This window comes from Diachasmimorpha longicaudata, unplaced genomic scaffold, assembly GCF_034640455.1.
Source record: "Diachasmimorpha longicaudata isolate KC_UGA_2023 unplaced genomic scaffold, iyDiaLong2 ctg00000101.1, whole genome shotgun sequence".
Lineage (NCBI taxonomy): Eukaryota > Metazoa > Arthropoda > Insecta > Hymenoptera > Braconidae > Diachasmimorpha > Diachasmimorpha longicaudata.
The window spans coordinates 135,933-156,511 of record NW_026973921.1 but is presented as its reverse complement, the minus strand read 5'-3'; the positions used below and the strand labels follow the sequence as shown (position 1 = coordinate 156,511).

The window sequence follows — 20,579 nt, the reverse complement described above, 5'->3', positions numbered from 1 at the left end:
AATGTCAGTTGGCAATCTTTCCATTGTTTTCAACAAAAATCCCGAAAAGGGGCGAGGGGATTTCACTCCCGTGCTAATGGGATCTTGACCAAGTCAATGGCCATCGACTGCGACCATAACGGCCTCGATCGCATCACGCGCTTGGACGGGAGCGTGAACGAAAGAAATTGAAAGATCAAAATAATCCTTATTTTTGAAAAAACTCAAAAACGGGTGTGGGGATTTCGCTCCCAAACTAATCCGATCTTATACTCGATGACATCTATCGATCGCGACCACCGCCATTCCGATCGCGCTTACCGTTCGCCTGGGAGCGTGAAGGAAAATAAGTGAGCACACACACACACACACTCACACACACAGACGTCACGCTAAAAATCATCGGGGGGTGTTCTCCTGGTCATGAAACGTCGACATTTCATAAAATTACGATTTTTTATTTTCGGAGTGAAACCAATAACTTCCTATCGGGAAGTTAATAAGAAAAGATAAATCGATCCGATAAAAACCACGATACAAAAACCTGATAATATCCTATATTTGCGTTGTGATACTGATGGAAGATGAACACGAAGTGAAGTGAGGTCAGCAAAGCCCCCCTTGACACGCGAGCCCCTTGCCGAATCCTCCCGATATTGTCCGATCGACCCAGTGGTCTGGATCAGCCTCAAATTTTTACATTCCGCCCGCCTTCATCATCGGAGGATGATGAATGATCCTCTGGCACTTCCTCCTCTGTGCTGACTGGTAACGGAACCACCTTGTTGATGTGTCTGGTGTAGGTATTTGCACCTCCTGCCCCAGTGGTGATGTCTACCACCCTTGTGAGATTGTCATCACTTGGATAAACCCTTGATACTCGTCCTAGCGGCCACTTTGTTGGTGGATACCTCTCGTCAATGATGAGGACTAGTGTTCCGACCTTGATATCATCCGTTGATCTTTTCCATTTGTAGATGGTTTGATAGTGATGCATGCACTCCCGAGACCACCTGTCCCAGAATTGCTGAGTTATCCTTGCGATCATTTTCCACCTTGTGAGACCTTCCATTTCCTGATTGATAAGTGATAGCTCTGGAACTGCGTTGATGGGTTCCTCAATGATGAAATGTCTAGGTGTGAGGGCTCTGCAGTCATCAGGATCGTCTGATAGAGCGCAGAGGGGCCTCGAGTAACGTTGAGCCTCGATTTGAATGATAAGTGTATTGAGTTCCCCGTACGTGAGTACCAAATTCCCCGTGAGTTTTTTTAGATGAAATTTCACAGATTTCACCGCAGCTTCCCATTTCCCACCCATGTGGGGTGATTGCGGTGGGATGAAGATCCATTTTGTGCCATTTGATGCGAGTTCGTTGATGATGTAATGAATTTCCTTCCTTGAATCGTCTAAAAGCCTGCCCAGCTCATTGTCTGCTCCCATGAATGTCTTAGCATTATCACTGCTAAGTGTAGCACAGATACCTCTCCTTCCAATGAATCGTTTGTATGTCTCGATGAATGCCTGTGATGTTAAATCTGTGAGTAGTTCAAGGTGAATTGCCGATGTGGCAAGACACACAAAAACTGCTATATACCCATGATATTGTCGAGCTCCTGATCCTCTCCATTTGCTGATTTTGATAGGACCTGCGTAGTCCACTCCTGCGTGTTTGAATGGCCGTGCTGATGTGATTCTTCTTGGAGGCAGCTGTCCCCTGATGGCTCGATGTCGTGCGCAGATCACGCACTTGCGAATATGCGATTTTACAGGATGACGACCCCCGATGATCCAGTATTTGTGTCTGATGGGTGCCAACGTCGCCTGTACTCCTCCATGAAAAGTTTTCCGATGAGCCTCCTCGATGAGCAGTGATGTGAGCCTTGATTTTCTTGGTAGAATTGATGGGTCCCTGGGTCCTGGCTGAAGACTTGATCGTTTCAGCCGCCCGCCTAGGCGAATGGTCTGATTCTCATCCAGATAAGGAATCAACGGTGCCATTGGATGATTATTTGCGATGTCTTGTCCATTGAGGAGGCGATTGATGACTGGTCCAAAACTCTCCTGTTGTGTATAGTTGATCCAAAAGATTCCGGTCTCCTCCAGTTCTTCTGACAAGAGATCTAATTCTCTTGGGACTGGCTCCCTTCTCATGTTGTTGATGACTCTCAGGACACTCGCCGAGATCCTGAGCAACCTGTCGAGTGTAGAGTACCTCTCCAAGAAATCTTGAGGTCACTCCAGATTCAGTAACACAGGATGTGCAGACACTGGTCTTTCCTCCAGTGCTGCTTCTGCCGTAGATTCGATTGATGTTGATGATAATGATGGCCAGTTTTCCATTGATGATTTCAGCCATGATGAACCATTCCACCACAGCTGATGATTTACTAGTTGATCTGGTGATAATCCCCGTGATGCACAGTCTGCTGGGTTCTCGACTCCCCTGATATGTTTCCATTCAGCTGCTGGTAATGAGTTCTGGATTTTGATAACTCGATTCTGAACAATATCCTTCCACCTTGATGGGTGTCCATTGATCCATGTGAGCGCCACCGTGGAGTCAGACCAGAGAAAGAGTGGTAGATTCTCTTTCTTCAACATCTTCCTGATGTAGATGACCAGATTGGTTAAGATGACAGCAGCTGTCAATTCCAAGCGAGGAATTGTCATTTTCTTAAGTGGTGCGACCTTGGTTTTTGCACTAACCAAGATGACTAGTGGCTCAGATTGATGATTGTCCACCCTGATGTATACTGGGGCGCCCATTGCCTGATTCGAAGCGTCAGCAAACCCATGAAGTTGGATGTTGCTTGAAGTCGATGGTGTTTGAAGCCACCGTGGGATTGATATTTGATCCAGATTTGGGAATTCCTCCCTGAATTGTTTCCAACGCTTGATGTGACTCAAGGGTAGTGGATCATCCCAACCAATTTTGAGAAGCCTCAGCTCTTGGATGAAGATTTTCGCCCTGATGATAACCGGTCCGATGAGTCCCAGAGGATCGTAAATCTGGGCGATCTCTGAGAGGATTGTCCTTTCGTTGATTTGTTCCGTTGATGGCTTCATTGATTTATAGATGAAGCTGTCTGAATGAGGATTTCAGCACAGTCCCAATACTTTGACCGGCTTGTTCTCGAATTCTACCGCCGATGTTGATTTTGTTGATAACTGAAGATCCTGTAGGATTCCTTGTTGATTCGAGATCCATTTTTGCAGTAGCATGTCGCCCGCCATGCAAAGATTGATGAGCTGCTTGATGAGTTCCTTGAGCTGTTCCTCAGAATCAGCTCCCCCATAGATATCGTCGACGTATCTCCCTTTTGCTAGAGAGACAGCCGCCAGTGGATATTGATGTCCCTCGTCCTCCACCCGTTGTTGAAGAAATCGTAGAGCCAACCATGGTGCACACGTTTGACCATACGTCACCGTTGTCAGTTGATATGTGATGATTTTCCCCTCCTCATCCTTCCGCAGGATTCTTTGGAGATCCCAATCTTCTTGATGAACCTTGATTTGACGGCACATCTTCACAATGTCCGTTCCGACGATTAATCGAAAAGTTCTCAACCAGATGAGAACGTCTGAGCCTTCCGTTTGCAGTTTTCCTCCTGCATGAAGTATCTCATTGAGTGATACTCCTGATGTTGTTTTGCTGGAATCGGTGCAGACGACCCTGAGTTTTGTGGTGATGCTGTCTTCCCTTAAGACACCGTGATGATGCAGATAGTAGCTCAGTGATGGTTCTGATTGCTCTGAGACACGTCTCATGTGTCCCAGATCCTCATATTCCTTGATGAGGTCTGTAACGAGATTTTTCCTCGGGGTTGAGAAAAACCCGTTAACTGCCCTTTCCCCTGGATTCGCAAGCAACATTTGCTGCGCGCCAGCCGCCCTTTTTACCGGAGACGATAAACCGGAGTCTCCATAAACTAATTCTTAACATAAACCAAAATTCACGAAACGAAAAACGTATAGCTTTGTTTACGAATCCATGGGAAGACCTTGAATACCCGCGCTGCTCAGGGGGTAGGTTGTGGAGACAGGGTGTAGTCCGGATGGATGTGGTTCGTCGGACTTTCATCCGCAAAAGAAAATAACAAAACCCCTAGAACGTTGTAACGTGACATTTTCCATGGGAGTTGGATAATGCCCATTACCTTCGCCCTACTTCCCTTTCATCCAATTGAACTCAAAAATCTTACATCGATGGGCGCCAGATACTTTTTAGACCGGAAACATCAAACCGGAATTCCCATGGGGTCTCTCAAACAAGTCCCAACGAAAAAAAAAACTCTGAACTGAAACGGAACTAAAATCCCTATACAAGAAAAATAACTCAAACCAAAAAAAAAGAGCCAATTAGATTCTGGGGAAAGGTAACGGTCCTCGGGTCGCTCAGTATGCTAGGTTAGGGAGAGGGGTGGGTTTCAGGTGGGGTTAGAGGTACCGGCCACGAAAATGGGGGATTCAGGAGGGGGGAATTGTAAAAAAAGTCACACAATAATAATTAAATTAACTATATTTTTCTCAACTTCCCGTCCTCCCAATTACCTACAATTATCATATGAAATTTTCCAAATGCTGTTCTTTCCAAATATTTCTTTTAAACGTTTCTTATATTTTACCAAAAATAACAATCAGCAAATAAATTTTAACAGCTTCCCAATTATTATCAAAACTTCGGGATATGTTCCCAAACAACCTTGCGTAATTCCCTGAATATTTATCTCCTAAAAATCTTACTTCAAATAATGAAAAATATACTCAAGGAATTAAAAAAATAACGTAGCGTGAACTAATCCCGCTAACGCGTGTGAGAGAGGGGAAGAGAGAGAGAGAGAAAGAGATGGATGCGAAACCCACCACGCATGGGGAAGATTCCTTGGGGGTCGGAAAATACGTTTCCGGAGACTCGCGAAAACGCCGGATCCGCAGAGACACAAATCCCCATTTCTGGCCCATCAAATCGCGACACTCTTAGAAGTCGCCCTGTCCAAATCTCAACACTTTCCAATCGTTTGGAACCATCACAGGGTCACCGAGACCCTGCTGGAAGCGCGAAGGCCCTTCAGGCGTTAGACAATGGGCCCACCCAAGTGGTTACACCAAGGGGGAGATTACCCGGCAACCGGTAATTAAATATATCTCGCGAACGGCTGAGTGGATTTCCGAAATCCAAAGGCTTATTCTGAGAGAATACTTCCCCGAACAATCTCACAAAATGTGAGGAATTTCGGGTCAGTACCAGCCAACCAGGAACTATCGGAAATTCCGGTGGAATGTCGATCGGGGTATCGAACGGGTGGATGACGCAATCCCACCCCGCTCTACCCTTTATCGTAATACGCAGCACAGTAACGACCATTTCACCCTTCCTTTTATTAATTTATTACGGCTGGTTACACACAAAAGAAACAAAACATCGGTCAACTACACCCAAGGATCCGGTGAGGTAATTTTTAGCCAGGTAAAACCTGGAGAATACCCTTGATTCGTCGACGGGTGAAGTACCCCAAAGTCGGGAAAAACCATCACTAATTTTGGATCATTAGCCACCCGGAAGTGGAGAAAAGACGCTTTGGGTTTAACCCAGAGCGAATAGTTTAAACAAATGGACTCACCGTGCAATCCAGGCGTCTACGTCTGCCTTTCCCTTTCGTTGTTCCTCTGACCAAAAACTATACTTTTACTGATTATGTCTTAACCCGGCGATTCACAGATCGCGACTGATCGATCACGTCGATGTGATCGGATCGGGAAGGACCGGGAGGCTCCGCCCCTTTTTCCGAGGTCCTCCCAAAATTTTCCGAGGGGCACTGGGTAGTGTCACCCTCTCTAGCCTAATTAATCTAACCCTGATCCTGGCTCTCTCCTTTACCGACCGGGTCCTAATTAGGTGATTGCTCACGGGTAATGCTAGGGTTTTGGCGCTTCCTACGGGGTGATTCTCCGGGATCTGGGGGGGTTGAATAAATTCAAAAATCAAAAATAATGATAGGGATCCTAAACAGCCTGGTAATTCGTCGAAGACAGGGGCTGTACCTGTTTCGAACGACCTTCCACCGAAAACCAAAAACGTAACGAATCAATCCCCCCTAAAATCCGTATTTCGGAGCGCCGGTATTTCAGCCGGACCTATTCAAATTCCCGTACGATTAGCAAAGGGTGCGTCCCACAAAAATTACCGGATGGCTCGTGTTTTGGCCCTTCTTCACGGTAATTTGAGTGGGCCCACAAAACTCATACTGAGGTCGGTAGAGGACGAGTAACTCATTACTTAACCACCTGAGGGTGGAGGGGGAGGTAGGCTAAGGCCTATCTTCCGGGTTGAGCCACCCCGGGGTGGAGAATTGCGCGAGACGGGTTTAGCCACACCGTGGTGGAAAAGTACGCGGTTAACAGAATATTCTCTCTCTCTACTTTCACTCACGCTTTCCTTTTTTTTGTCGTTTTCGGGATTGGGTGGTTTTCCTCCCGTCTTTGGGTGTTCCTAACAGACATCCCCATGTCTGTTACAACTTTGAATAAATAAATTTAATTATTGCCTTTGATAATATTTCAATTAACTCCAATACATTATTTTAATAAACAATAACGACCAGAAACCAAAAAAAACTATTATCTTTTAAATAATTTTAAATAACCATCAGTGATAACATCACAATCTCTTATAAGTCATATGAGTCCGCCGAGAGAGATAACGCGAAAGATGAGGCTCGAAATTTTTCATTTTTGGTCTAATTAGCCCTTTGAATTGTTTTCTCTCTGAATCACTCAGAGCAAATCCCTACTTCGAATTGGAAAAACGTCAAATCCCTATAAACGAACGGATCTCGTGGTAAACTCCTCCACCAATGGGGAGGCATCATAATTCCCCAAATCTGTCTCAATTACTTCAGAGGATTAAAAATTCTCGTGGTGATTCCTTATGGGTATCACTCACGCATCGCGATTACCTTCCTGGCTAATCGCCCCGCACTCGATCAGCACCGATCACTCTCACTAGGATACGCACCCTTCGGTGGTCTAACCGACTCTTTTCTTCCTCTCCATCAAGACCCTACGGCAAGTTTCAGAGTCCAAAATCGAACTGCAATTATCAAGATACGCGAGAGCGTATCCGCCAAGTTGACGTTTTAGACCCGTGTGACGTCATAGGCCGATGCTGTCGCGTATAATGTACACGACACAACTACTCCCCGAATGTTTTTCATTTTTTTTCTCGTTATACGAAAATTTCTCGCGAAATCCGTCCTTAGTTACATTATATAAGTTGACTATGAGCTTTCTAATGATATTTTTATTTCATGATAAACAATAATAAATAAAAATATCCGCCCATAGCAACCATCATAATGTAATATTTTCGCGATTTTATTTTCTCAGCGTTAGACTTGTACGTCCAAGTTGGCAACAATTATAATGTATGCAATTTACTCTTCCTCCCCAAGGTTACTAGATAACCAGGTTGGCACAGTACATGTTCCCATGATAAATTCTGTCGCTGGGCTCATTCTAGGGGAAAAATGACGGGACCAATCACAATCGACGTTAAATCGGGAAAAAGGCCGATTCACATCGCGCTCTCAGCGACCGACTACTGTCCCAACCTCGGTTATCTAGTCCTGTCAAAAGGACGTCTGTACCAGGGCAGGTTTTCCCTCGAGTGAGGTTTTTCCCTCCCTTTTGGCAAATGTGGTACAGGGGGGGGGGAAGAAGAAGAGCGGCTGGAAAGGAAAGTTTAAGAGAGGCTGGAGAGGATGTAAAACAAAGTAAAACGATTGTAACATCAAAGAAATGAACAACTTGAAAAAAAAAATTATTAGTAAATAGTAAATACAAAATTTATCACTTCTCATCCATAATTTCAACAACTCTTACATCATCATTATCAGCATTTTCATTAAATTCTAAAACTGAAACAATAGGTCTATGACAAGTAAAGTGTGAAATGAACAATTTTGATTTAAATATATTTATATGTCTTTTGAATACTGCATCACTAGTAGTTCAGTATTTTTTTGTGCTAAGATTGCGATCATTGTACATCGTTATATCAAATTCTTCATATAAAACCGCATCCATTTTCAAGACAAATCTATAATCAAAAATAAAAATGTAGATTTTTTTAAAGCTATAATCGTAGCATATATATTTTTTCCGACCATCCGAATTTCCGATCGTCGATTCATGTCCCTAGTGAAATTCTCTACTAAATTGAGTATATTTTCGATTTTCTGAGATCTGTCGCGAGTTCACGAGAAAATGCTCACCCACAAAAGTGCCCAACGTGCCATAAGAAGTTTTCACTTCAAAAATTATGAATTGGTAAACAAATCAGTGAAAATAAATGGTAGGGAAAAACATCACATTTTAATGATTTTGTCTAATCATTTTTAATTATTTAAATGATTACATGAAATTATTGTTTTTAATTTGAGGTGTTCCGGGGATGATTTGGGCCGTATGGGATGGTGGGTGAGGAAGTTCCGGATGGCGAATAACTTGACACTGGGTGTGTTGAGAAGCCGATTTATTGGGTTTAAATAATTTCACACAATGTGCACTCCGAGGTATTAAAGGTTATTCTTTAGTAGTGGACTGTATTGACCGAATGATTATTGCCGGTTCTAACCCCGTTGGTTATCCGAGTGGTAGCCGATAATTCCCCGTTGGAATTTCCGTAAGACAAACCGTATGTCTATGCCGATTGCTAGCTGATGGCGTACTGACCATCGTAACGATCCCGAGATCGATCGTGACCTCTCGTTACGATGGTCAAAGGTGATTGGCCGAGGTCATCCGGTTGGTCATCCTGACGTTTGACCGCGGGATTCTGAACATACCACCCGCCCTGCGTCACCCCCCTGGGTGACGATGTAGGCTGTCCTTGTTAGTTTGGACCTTCCAGTAGATCGTCGTTGATTGGTAGTGGTACCAATCGATGGATTGCCCGCTGCATTTCCTTGTTGCCTTTCCAAAGTGTGACAACCCTGGTCAAGTTGTCCTGTCCTGGGTGGATCCTGATGACTCGAGCCAGGAGCCATCTGGTTGGCGGTTCCTGCTCGTTTGATATGCGAACCAACGAAACAATTTTGATGTCGTCCGTTGGTTTTCTCCACCGATAGATTTGTTGGTAGCGATGCACGCACTCGCGTGCCCAATGGTCCCAGAAGTTCTGCACCTTCTGCGTGATAAGTTGCCACTTGTTTAGCGGATCCGTGTTGATGTGTTCCAGAGTTGGTTCTGGAATCGCTGTCAGCGATCCGCCGATGATGAAGTGCCCTGGTGTCAATGCCGTTGTGTCTTGCCGGTCGTTGTTTATCGGGCAGAGCGGTCTCGAGTTCAGGATGGCTTCAACCTGAGTCAGAAGAGTCGTAAATTCCTCGTACGTCAGAGTTGAATTTCCTATCACTCTCCGTAAGTGGTGTTTCGTGGATTTAACCGCGGCCTCCCATTTGCCTCCCATGTGTGGCGAGTAGGGCGGGTTAAATCTCCATTCCGTTGCGTTTGTTGCTAGCCAGTTCTTGATGGTTGCTGATTCGCTGGATGCCTGGTGGATAATCTGCCGTAATTGTTTTTCAGCCCCGATGAAGTTTAGTCCCTTGTCACTGGTCAGGGTCGCGCAAATTCCCCGTCTTGACGTAAATCGCTTGTATGCTGCGATGAATCCTTCCGCCGTGAGATCTGTTACCAGTTCCAAGTGTGTTGCGGATGTGGCGAAGCAGACAAATAGGCAAATGTACGCCTTATACATTGTTTTGCCTGCCCCTGAGCATCTCCACCTCAGGATGTTGATTGGGCCGGTGAAGTCTACTCCTGGGTGAAGGAAGACTCTTGATGGTGTCACTCGTCGCGATGGCAGCTGTCCCATCAGCTGTTGAGCTCGCACAGCTCGATGACGTGCGCAGATGACGCATTTTAATATGTGTGAGCGTACTGGTGCCCGTCCTCCGATGATCCAGTACCTTTGCCGGATGTGTGCCAACGTGAGTTGCGTTCCCCCGTGGAAGCTCCTCTGATGAGCTTCCGCAATGATAAGTGTTGATAGCGGTGAGTGACGTGGGAGAATAATTGGATTCTTCTCCTCCGGATCCAATGTTGAATTCCGTAGACATCCGCCCATGCGGATGACGTCGTTTTCCAGGTATGGCCTCAGCGTCGCCATACGATGCTTGGCTGCGAGTGATCTTGCAGTCTTCAGTGTGTTGATTTCCCGTTCGAAATATCGCTGTTGGGTGTACTTAACCCAGAACAGTCTTCCGTCCTCTATTTCCGTTGTTCCGAGTTGTGGAGAATCCGGTATTGGTTGTCCCTCAAATTTGTTTACTGTTCGATTCACCCAGGCTGTGATTCGAGCTACCTTGTTCCATGACGAAATCCGGTTGATCGGTGCATCTTCGTCGACAATGTGCACTGGATATGAGCTGGTGGTGGGTGGTTTCGCCTCCGTTGCCACCACTGATGATAATTCCGATGTGGATGCTAATTCCGATGATGCTGCTACCCATTGTTCTGGTGGTTGGACAAGCCATGATGGGCCAGTCCACCAGAGATGATGCTCCCCCAATTCCGTTGGTGATATTCCTCTCGATGCGCAGTCCGCTGGATTCTCCTTCCCGTTGATGTGATTCCACTTGGCAGAGGGCAGGGTATCTTGGATCTTGAGAACCCTGTTCTGCACAAAGTCCTTCCACCGTGATGGATCTCCGTTGATCCATGCGATGGCTACTGATGAGTCGCTCCATAAGTAGAGCTCCGCATCCTCAAGTTCCAGAGCTCGCTGTACATAGGCCATTAGATTTGTGACCATGACAGCTGCCGTGAGCTCCAGCCGTGGAATGGTCATCTTCTTGAGGGGAGCCACCTTGGTTTTGGCACAGACCAACTTGACGTTGGCTCCCGATGATGCTGGCCAGGAGCGAAGATAACCCGATGCACCCATTGCTAGGGTCGATGCGGCTGCAAATCCGTGTAGTTGTATTTCCTTTCCCGATGAAAGATGTAGCCATCGTGGTATTGAAAGGCTGCTCAGCCGTTGAAGTTCCTCCCTGAAACTTCTCCACCGTTTTGCATGTGTCATTGGTATTTGCTCGTCCCAGTCGATTTTGAGCAGCCATAATTCTTGTATGAATATTTTTGCCGTGATGATGACCGGTGCTATAAGTCCGAAAGGATCGTAAATTTGCGCAATCTCGGACAGGATTACGCGTTTGGTGATGGTGTCTCCGCTGAAGTTCCTTGCCTTGAAGTGGAAAGTGTCTGTCTAAGGCTGCCAGCAGAGGCCCAGCACTTTCACTGATGATTCCCCGAATTCGATGGTTGGAGCTGATTCCGCTGATATTCCGAGTCGTCCGAGTGTCCGTGGCGCGTTGCTGCACCATTTCTGCAGTGGCATGCCGCTCGTCATGCAGAGTCCGAATAGATCCTTAATTATTTTCTCTAAATGCCGTTCGGTTTCTGCACCTCCGTAGATATCGTCAACGTATCGCCCCCGTGCGAACGTTGATAAAGCCAAAGGAAATCGATGACCTTCATCGATTGCCAGCTGCTTCAGCACTCGAAGAGACAGCCAAGGTGCACAGCTGGTCCCGTAGGTGACCGTTGTTAATTGATATTCAATGATCTGGCCGTCGTCGTCCTTCCAAAAGATTCGTTGATAGTCCCAATCATTGTGATGGACGCGAATCTGGCGCAACATTTTCTCTATGTCCGCTCCGAAGACCAACCGATGCCGACGAAGCCAGATGAGAACGTCGGAGCATTCCGTTTGTAGTTTCGGTCCTGAATGAAGAATATCATTCAGTGACACTCCCGTAGAGCTTCGATGTGAAGCGTCGAATAGGACTCTTAATGTGGTCGTCGTGCTATCTGGTCTCAGCACTCCGTGATGAGGCAAGTAGTATGCCTGACGTGTCTGTGACGTCGATGGTGCCCGTTGCATGTGATCCAAGGCCTCATACTCCTCAATGAATTTCCGGTATAGAGTGTGAGCCTCTGGATCTGCCGCCAATCGCCTGTTGAGCTTCTGTAAGCGAATCCAAGCCGTCGATGCTGTATCCCCTAGGACGGCAGACGATGATTTACACGGTAGACGTACTGTATACCGTCCCGTTGCGTCTCTTCTATGAGTTTCTAAAAAATGCTGCTCGCATTCTGCGTCAGCCTTGCTCTTTACCGGTGATACAGTATCCGGTATTTCTTCCTGCGTCCAGAACTTCTTTAAGCAGTCCAATAGTTGTTGATTGATGGTCCGTGTGGTCACCCTTAGTGACCTCTTCTTAGCACAGCCTGTACAGCAGACTGGCCCCGATACTACCCAGCCAAAGGATGTCTGCTGGGCTATGAGACCCGTTCCGTTGTATCTCATAATTCCGTGCGTGATAATTTTCCCGTAGGAATCAGCTCCGATGATTATGTCAATGGCCCCAGGTTGTAGGAATTTCCGATCCGCCAAATTGAGTTCCCATAGTTCCTGGGGAGTCCGTGTGTCATAAGCAAATGGTCGGATCTTTGCCGTGAGCTTACTCATGATGTGGGCTTCCAAGTTGAACAACGCAGTAGGATTATGTTTCGGTTGTAAATCGAATGACACAACCCCACGCGTGCTTCCCGAGGAAGTATCTCCGATGCCGATAATTGATAATGATGATGACCTCCGTTTTAGGTGCAGTTGATTGACCAAGCGCACAGATACCAAAGACACTTCTCAGCCTTGGTCGATGAGGATCCTTGCTGGCCTTGAATATCCCTGGTGATTCAGGGCAGTAACCCTTGCCGTTGCCAAGACGACCAGTTGATTTTTCCGCTGACAGCTCTGTTGAGCTTCCAAGACGTTGCGTGTGTCCACCTGATTAACCGGTCGCGGTTCCGAGTGATGTTGATCCCCGTGGTGATTGTCCTGTTGCTGTTCCGATTGTGGTTCCTCTTCATGAGGCATGGCTTCTACATGGGATTGTTGTCTGAATTGATTTTCCGCCGAATGTAGATGATCACCCGAATGTTGTTTTGCCGGTAGATTTTCCGAATGGTGGTACACTTCCGTTTGATGAGACTCCCCGAAATGAGTCTGGGAGGTCGTCGCCCTCTTCCCCGATGGTGTTGCGCCGTGTTGTAGGTCTTGGCGTGATGCTGGTCCCGGTAGTTCGTTGACAGAATCCACTTTGATGTTCGCTCCGGTTCCCGTGATGTTGTTGTCTCCTGTCAACGTACACAGCGGTTAATGTAGCCATATTGATTATAGTGAATATTAAAATGCTACTTAACCGCTCGTGCTTGGCTCCGATGATGTGCTGGCCTTTGTTGACGTTTCCGGTAGATCATGCCTCCTTTCATGTATGAGTGTGTGGTGCAACCCGTTGCAATGCCGACACCTCCGGGGGCTCTTGCATTTGGTTTCCCGATGAGGCCCCAAGCAATTGTAACAGAGTCCCTCGCCAACTTGGAACTGCCTCTTTTGGACGGCATTCATGCCGAAGAACTTGGTGCACTCGGGTCCAATCCAGTGTGGCCCTCCGCAGGCCACACATGCCGTCTTCTTGCTTGAGGCTCCCTTAGAGGCCTCTGATGGTGGTCCCGATGAACTTCCGTGGTAGGCCTTTGCCGACTGTTTTGGCCTTTCCGAACTCAATTTCTCCCCTTCCCGCTCAATGTTTTCCCAGGCCCTTGCTCGGGCCCTGAGAAACTCGAGAAAACTCTCCAGCTGCGGGGGATCCGTGGAGTCTCCCAGCTTAAGCTCCCAGTCCTGACTGGACTTCCGATCCAGAGCCCTTCTGATGAGATGACAGACCATGATGTTCTACGTGTCTGTTGGAGCTCCGAAATTTTTAAGTGCCGTCAATGATTCCATCACTGCGTCCATGACGTAAAGGAGACTCTTGGAGAACAGCTCCTTTACCTCCTTGAGCTTCAGTAACCGATTGAGATGAGCTGCCGTTATCAGCCTTGCGTTCTCGTACCGAGCTACGAGTTTTTTCCAAGCTGTCTCATAATGGGCAGCTCCCGTTCCGATGTTTGTGATGAGCTCCGCTGCCGATCCCTTTAGGGCCTTCCTCAGCCTTACCATCTTGTCCATGTCCGAATAGCCGGTCTGCCTATGGACAAGTGATACGAAGGCGTCGTGGAAGTTTCTCCACTCCGAGTAAGTGCCGTGGAACTCCGGCATCTGTAGTCTTTCCAGATGGCTAATTGAGGATCCGTGATTGCTGCCCGAATCCCGTTGTGGTAAGCTAGCTGTTCTGCGGCCTAGCTCTTCCATCGCTTTCCTGTAGATTCTGTCCGCCAGGGCAAACATATCTTCAGCGTAGTAGGGGTGATCCATCACCTCCTCGCTCGACTCCTCAATTAGCTTCTCGTGGTAGGCCGAGAACTTGGACCACGCGTCCCCTACCACGGTCCGATGAGATTGGAGCTCATCATAGCGAAGAGCTCCTGCTTCTTCGCTCCCGAGTTTCTCAATAATCTCCCGAAGAGACCTCATCCGGGTCAGTTGGATCCTGATCCGATTCTCCACGGTGCTTGGCCAGGGTGTGATGGACCTCCTAGATTTGGTAACCGGCTCCGACTCCGGTTCCCTGAAGGAGGCCTCCTCCGATGCGTTGCCGAGATTTTCCGTTGCGGGATTTTCCGAAGTTCTCAACGATGCGAGCATCCTGTCGTTTTCCTCCATCATGGTGGTCCACCATTTGGATGCATCTCGTTCCATTTTGTTTGATATTTTATCCCTTTAATTTTAATTTAAATTGTATTAAATTTGGACCCAACTGAATGTCTATCCCTTACTTGATGTGTAGCGCATGCGTTGACACGGGACGTTTGAGATGGTTGACTTACCGATCGGCGTTGGTAAGTATTTACCGACTGTGGATGATATGCCGCCGATATGTTACCGACCGCCTCGTCGATCGATAACGCGCTCGATATTGAGTTGAGCGCCCGGGGTGGTCGACCTTGGTACCTCTCGTTGAATCCGACGTAAACAAAGCCCGTTGCTGTTGTCCCGTGCGTAATCCCTTGAGGAATTTGGCCGATGTCCTCGATGAGTCCGTGGGGTCTATGATGTGGGCCCCGTAGATTAACGCGTGGCCGGCGTCCCTTTTCCCACGTTGAATTTTCCGATGCACACTTCACACACTTCACTCCCGAATCTGGCTCGAAAGACCAATGGCGTACTGACCATCGTAACGATCCCGAGATCGATCGTGACCTCTCGTTACGATGGTCAATGGTGATTGGCCGAGGTGATCCGGTTGGTCATCCTGACGTTTGACCGCGGGATTTTGCACAATTATTTCTGAATGATGATTTTCTCTTACATGTTTCAGTGATTTTGTTGCTTATTTTGGTTTATTTTGTTTTTTTTCACTCATTTGCATACTTGTTTGCATGAAAATGCATAAACAAAATTGAAAATGGCGGATTTCGTACTAATTTTTTTTTTTTCAGAGCGAAAGGGAAAGCCGTGAGAATGCCTTGCTCTGTGGCTCACTATCTCCAGCACAAATGGCACCAGCCGAAGTGGCACCAGTCCAAGTGGCACCAGTCCAAGTGCCTCCAGCCCAGATGCCACCAGCACAAGTGCCACCAGCACAAGTGCCATCAGCCCAGATGCCACCAGCACAGGTCCGCAGCAGTCTGCTGCAAATTCCCCACGGCTACCGTCGTACGGAGCATATCCATCAGCTGATGGAGAATTTACAGCAACAAATGGATGTTCTGCAAAGGCAGGCTGAAGAAGCCGATAAAGAGGAAGGACGAGGAGCAGGACAACAAGAGATCGGACGAGCAAGAGATCAATGGGCAGGACGAGGAAGAGAACAAGGAGCAGGTCGAGGAAGAGGACAAGCGGCAGGGCGAGGAAGCAGGGGACCAGAGAGGAAGAATCGAGAAGGAAAAAAAAGGAGAAGCGGGATGCGGCGTAAGTGGTGTTTACACACACACACAGGCACACACATTCATTTTTCCCGGCTACATGATTTATGTAATATCTGTTGCCTGCTTGTTAATTGTAATAACCTTTCTCCTTCAGCTATTGGAAATCACAATATTTTCAATCCAGGAATGATCGTCGAGGTCCTCCACCTCCTCCTGGAGCAGGTCAAGGCATGTTTGGCAAAGGCTCAGTGTTTTATTTGAATTGTGGATAAAATACTGAGTCTTGCTTTTATTAGTTCCTACCCTCTCTGATATCATAGCATATTTTTCATATTTTCCTAAATCCAAGTAAGTCTCAATTGCCCCATTTCCTTGAAATTGAATTAATAATCAATATTTTTAACTTTATTTCTCTCTTTCAGGTTTTCATATCTATATATTAAAGCGCCTCACCAGTATTGTAAATTAAATGGCTGAGCGAATGGATTCTTTTGCATACTTGAAACTTAAATACTTTAAATTTAGTTAGTTATTATATAAAAAAATGTTAAAAACTTATAATAATGTTAAAAATAACAAAAAAAAAACAAAAAATGAATGTGTGACGTTTGGTGTTTGGCTACCCCCTCTTTTGGTGCTTTGGATAGACAAGCTGATACTCAATTACTTCCCAGTGTACTCACTAAGGGGTTATATATATATTTCTGGATGCTACTAGCGGTTGCTAGTAGCTGGTGTATATATGTATATCCCCTCTTGGGACTGATGGTGATGGGACACTCCTGTGTCTTGTCCCCTTCTGCCGGGCCGTCGTGCCCCGTCCGGCTAGATCTCGGTGAGCCCTTCGGGTTCACTCTTCTAGGAGGGGTGTCTTGGTGACGGGTTGGGAACAACACTTAATAATCTCACTCGCGGAATGTATTAAATGTATATATATATATATTTGATCTTAATGGTATACACTCCTTGCGCGAGTGGGTCGGTATCGCGTTATTAGGTGTTTATGAGTTGGACTTGGAGCGCGGTTACGAGCAGTGGAAGACCCTGTCTGGTCTGCTGCTGGAAGGTATCTGTGCTCTCTGCGAGTCTCTAAATCTCCTCCAAGTCCAAATCGCTGATCTAAGCAGTTCCACGGCTTTTTGCACCAATATTGTCTTGTGTCATCATTGACGCAAGACTCATACAGTCACACAGTATACTGGACGTGCCAAAAGCCCTGAAACTGCTTGATTTGATCCCTGCTGTGACGTCACTTGGGTGATGACAATGGTCTAAACATCCGTTGGATTGTTCAGTCCTTTGTCCAAATGGCGTTGCAGGGAGTAAACCGATCCTCCAAACACTGGGGCAGCTGACCACAGCGTCTCCAAGACACCGTGGGACTGCTGACCAATGTCTGGGCATCGATTTTCAAACACGACGCATTGGCGGAGGCCAATACGTCACACTCCCCTGATAAAACTATTGCTACCCTGGTTCACAATCAGGTGGCAATAGTACTAAACTAAGAGAAACGAATTTTAATATAGTCTGTGCCTTAAGGGCCTCGGCTTATGCCAAAAGGGCTATCAACTTCCCTGCCATAAGGGCCAAAATCCCTGCTATATGAGCAAATTTAAAACTATCCCTATCGACCGGACCCTTACAGTTTTTCTTATTGCTAAAATCCTTATCAAGAACAGTATTTAACTCCTTTCGGATAAGCGTAAGAACAAGTTAGCGAGGTCGTTGATAGGTGCTTTCGAGGTTGGTTCTGCTGGTTACCATCCTCCCACGTAGTGTTGGAGGGGTGGTCTGGAGTAAGACATCTCCCCGTTCCAGTATGGGCTGACGATCTGCCAACCCTGGGCTCCTGTTCGTTCCGGCGGCCCGCTGATCATCGGAAGGGCCTGATATTGTTGGGTGTGCGTGACTCGATTTTGGGGAATCAGCGCAAGCTGAGTGGTGAGGGGGGCGGCTGTCTCGACTGGGCGACTTGGTTCGACAGGCTCCAAGTGTTCGTCCAGCTCCACAATCTCCGTGATGGTGGCTGTAGGCCCCGGTCGTACTCCTCGAGCGAGCGTCTTCATCGGAAGGTGTACTTCTTGGTTTGTTTTTCTCGCGCGTGATCGTCGTGGTGGCGCCTGCGGCGATGGGGTCCTGGTTCTCGGTCGGTGGGGCTCGTTCTCCCTGCTTCGAGTACCTGAACAAACCCCAACTCCCCCACATAGCGTCGCGACCTTCGACCATAGGGAGAATTTCCAACATGCCGCGGTAATCACCCCAAGAATTCCTAGCGAAATCCCCGCGTATCCTAACCCGTGTTCAACCCTCCTCAGTCTTCTGTTTGTATCACCTTGTCTGGACAGCGCTCGCGCTTTATCGATAATGACTTGCAGCCCGAGACTGTCCCTTGTGACGCTGTCCTCGTCGTTCTGTCCAACCTGTACCGTTTGTAGTAGGCCTATATCGCCTAAGATTTCCGTCAAATTGTTCCGTCCGAGTCCGCGTATTGTCTTGTTTAGTAGGGTCGGGATGTCGAAGATGGCTCGGTCCACGAATTTTAGGTCGAACTTCGACGTCAGTTCTTGGAATGGGGTGGGGGTGACGGATCGCGATCGAATCTCGCAGTCCGGCGCTAGGGTGACTGTTCCGGTTCCCGTAATGATGATCGTGGCGGGTTCGCGTCTTGTGCATTTTACCCGTATTTCGTCTTCCGTGACGACGGAAAAAACCCATGTGTTGGAATTTCCTATTCGGGCCCAATATGTTCGGTCCATTGATTTTACCCGTACATCGCATATTTCGGAGCTCGAAAAACGGGGATTGGAGATCATTTGTACCTCACAATCCTTGTTCCCATTGACCTCGTATAGGGGTCGTGCGGTCTTGCATATAAGGCCGATCATTCCCGTTTTACAGTGGTTGATGTCTTCACTGTCAAGCTTGAGATACGTATTGGCTTCCTCCGAAATAGCGGTGTAGGGATAACTTGGCGTTATAAAGGCCACTAGAGACGTTGAGGTATTGTTAATTTTTGTCGGCAATGTCAAGTGTCTATACGCGATATATTTTGTTAGCTCAAGTATCGGTATCGTGATGACGAATACGACCTTTTCCTTATGAAAATAGGCCGTCAGATCCGCGAGTTTTAATAATTCGGTGATATATGGGATTTCTAGGGGGACCGGGAACTCGGCCCCCCGATTATGTTGAATTACTTCGTTAGCCGCGTCCAGGATATTTTCTGGCGACATAATTGACGGGTGCAATTGTCCTCTTTTCGCGAATAGGATGGCGTTAATCAGCATTTGGGTGTCGAGCTCATATTCGCTCAGTTCCGCATCGAAAGCTGATATAAGGCTCGCCATTTTCCCATTAATCCCTATAGTGTCGATACGTTCGAGGATGTTTCCGATGGCTACGTAGACTGTCGCGTTCAAGGTCTTAATTTCTTTAGTTAGACCTTGAATAGTTTGGTGGATTGATTCGAATTCGGATCGAATAATGTGCGTTTGATTCGCCAGAAGGGCTAGGGTTTCCCTAGTTGTGTTCTGTAGGGATTCTATGTATTGGTCGTAATAGTCCGCGTCATCTTCGTCCATTGTCCCGAAAAGAATCTTGCTTATTTTCCCGACAAATCCGAGGACCGCTCGTTTCGATCTCTCCGGTGTTTCTGCTAACAATTCTCTCATGTGTCGATGAGTACCGTCTAATATATCGAGCCGATTAATTACCTGGTCTAATTGGTCTTCAAAATTACAATTGCCTCGTAGTTGGGTACAGATCCCTTTCATTCCCAACCAGTGTCGTGTGAGGATTTGTTTTTTCTCTAGGAATTTTGTTATGTCGATATGTGTAATCATATTCCACACCGTGTGATAGATTCGCAGGTTCGCATATTTAGTGGTTAGGATTCCGTTTCCTCCCTCTAATCGTGTGATTTCCACGCCTGGAGTTTCCGGGCTCCCTGCGAGCCTGAAACATCCAATCATACACGGCTATTTTGTTGTTTACGTTTCGTCCTTCACTCCCCTTCTTATTCCTGGCTGATTGTACTCTACAGTTCATCAGTCAGAAATAAGAATATTTTTCGGGCGAAATGTGAAAACATTAAAATATATTCCTGACAGAGGTAGGGATTATGCGGGATCCTCTATTAAATTTCCTGGTAACATATTTGTATAACATTTTACAACTAAAGGAGCTGTGATCAGTTCGAAATAATTATTTCATTATCCCAAAAACTATAATTTATTATTCTCAATTCAATGACGTAAGTATTTTCTTTTTTTTGATAAATTTTAATTTTTTTAAAATTTTAACAAGTTCAGGTGACCAAATTTTCAAGTGCAATAGTTACTAGAACTATTGATCCATTAAAAATACCCTGAGAGTGGTAATTAATGTTCCCAAAACCGCTATATTTTTTTTTAAAAATGAGTCTCAGATATCTCCGTAATCACCAAAGTAAATAAAAAAAATTTCTAACATCCCGCGCATATATTCACCCCATCTCTTTATTCCCTCTAATTTCTGGAATTACATTCCAGTAAAATACGCAATATTTTTTTCATGCATCAATGTATAACCTTTACCCCAAAACCGTAAAATTTCTCTCAGCACCCGATAATCATCCGTATTATCATTTCTGGGCCCAATTCCATTCATCTTCTCGCTACCCTAATTCACAATTCTAAATAGATTAATGTTTTACAAATTAGTGTAAATTTACAATGAACGAGGG

General features: G+C 46.4%; 3 protein-coding genes across 3 annotated transcripts; all 3 read right to left on the bottom strand.

The window, feature by feature from the left end:
• Positions 1-296: 296 nt before the first annotated feature.
• Positions 297-3,046, bottom strand: LOC135171771 (uncharacterized). The gene is made up of 3 exons (XM_064138345.1): positions 2,217-3,046; positions 680-2,174; positions 297-371 (listed from the first exon to the last, which is right to left on the bottom strand). Exons 1-3 carry the CDS (start codon positions 3,044-3,046, stop codon positions 297-299), a joined length of 2,400 nt encoding a protein of 799 aa, XP_063994415.1.
• Positions 3,047-8,693: 5,647 nt separating this feature from the next.
• LOC135171770 (uncharacterized) lies at positions 8,694-12,512 on the bottom strand. The gene is made up of 3 exons (XM_064138344.1): positions 11,274-12,512; positions 8,919-11,225; positions 8,694-8,864 (listed from the first exon to the last, which is right to left on the bottom strand). Exons 1-3 carry the CDS (start codon positions 12,510-12,512, stop codon positions 8,694-8,696), a joined length of 3,717 nt encoding a protein of 1,238 aa, XP_063994414.1.
• Positions 12,513-17,031: 4,519 nt separating this feature from the next.
• LOC135171769 (uncharacterized) lies at positions 17,032-20,022 on the bottom strand. Its single transcript, XM_064138343.1, has 3 exons — positions 17,618-20,022; positions 17,244-17,325; positions 17,032-17,124 (listed from the first exon to the last, which is right to left on the bottom strand). The coding sequence occupies exons 1-3, from the start codon at positions 19,825-19,827 to the stop codon at positions 17,032-17,034; spliced, it is 2,385 nt and encodes a 794-aa protein (XP_063994413.1). The 5' UTR covers positions 19,828-20,022.
• Positions 20,023-20,579: the final 557 nt, after the last annotated feature.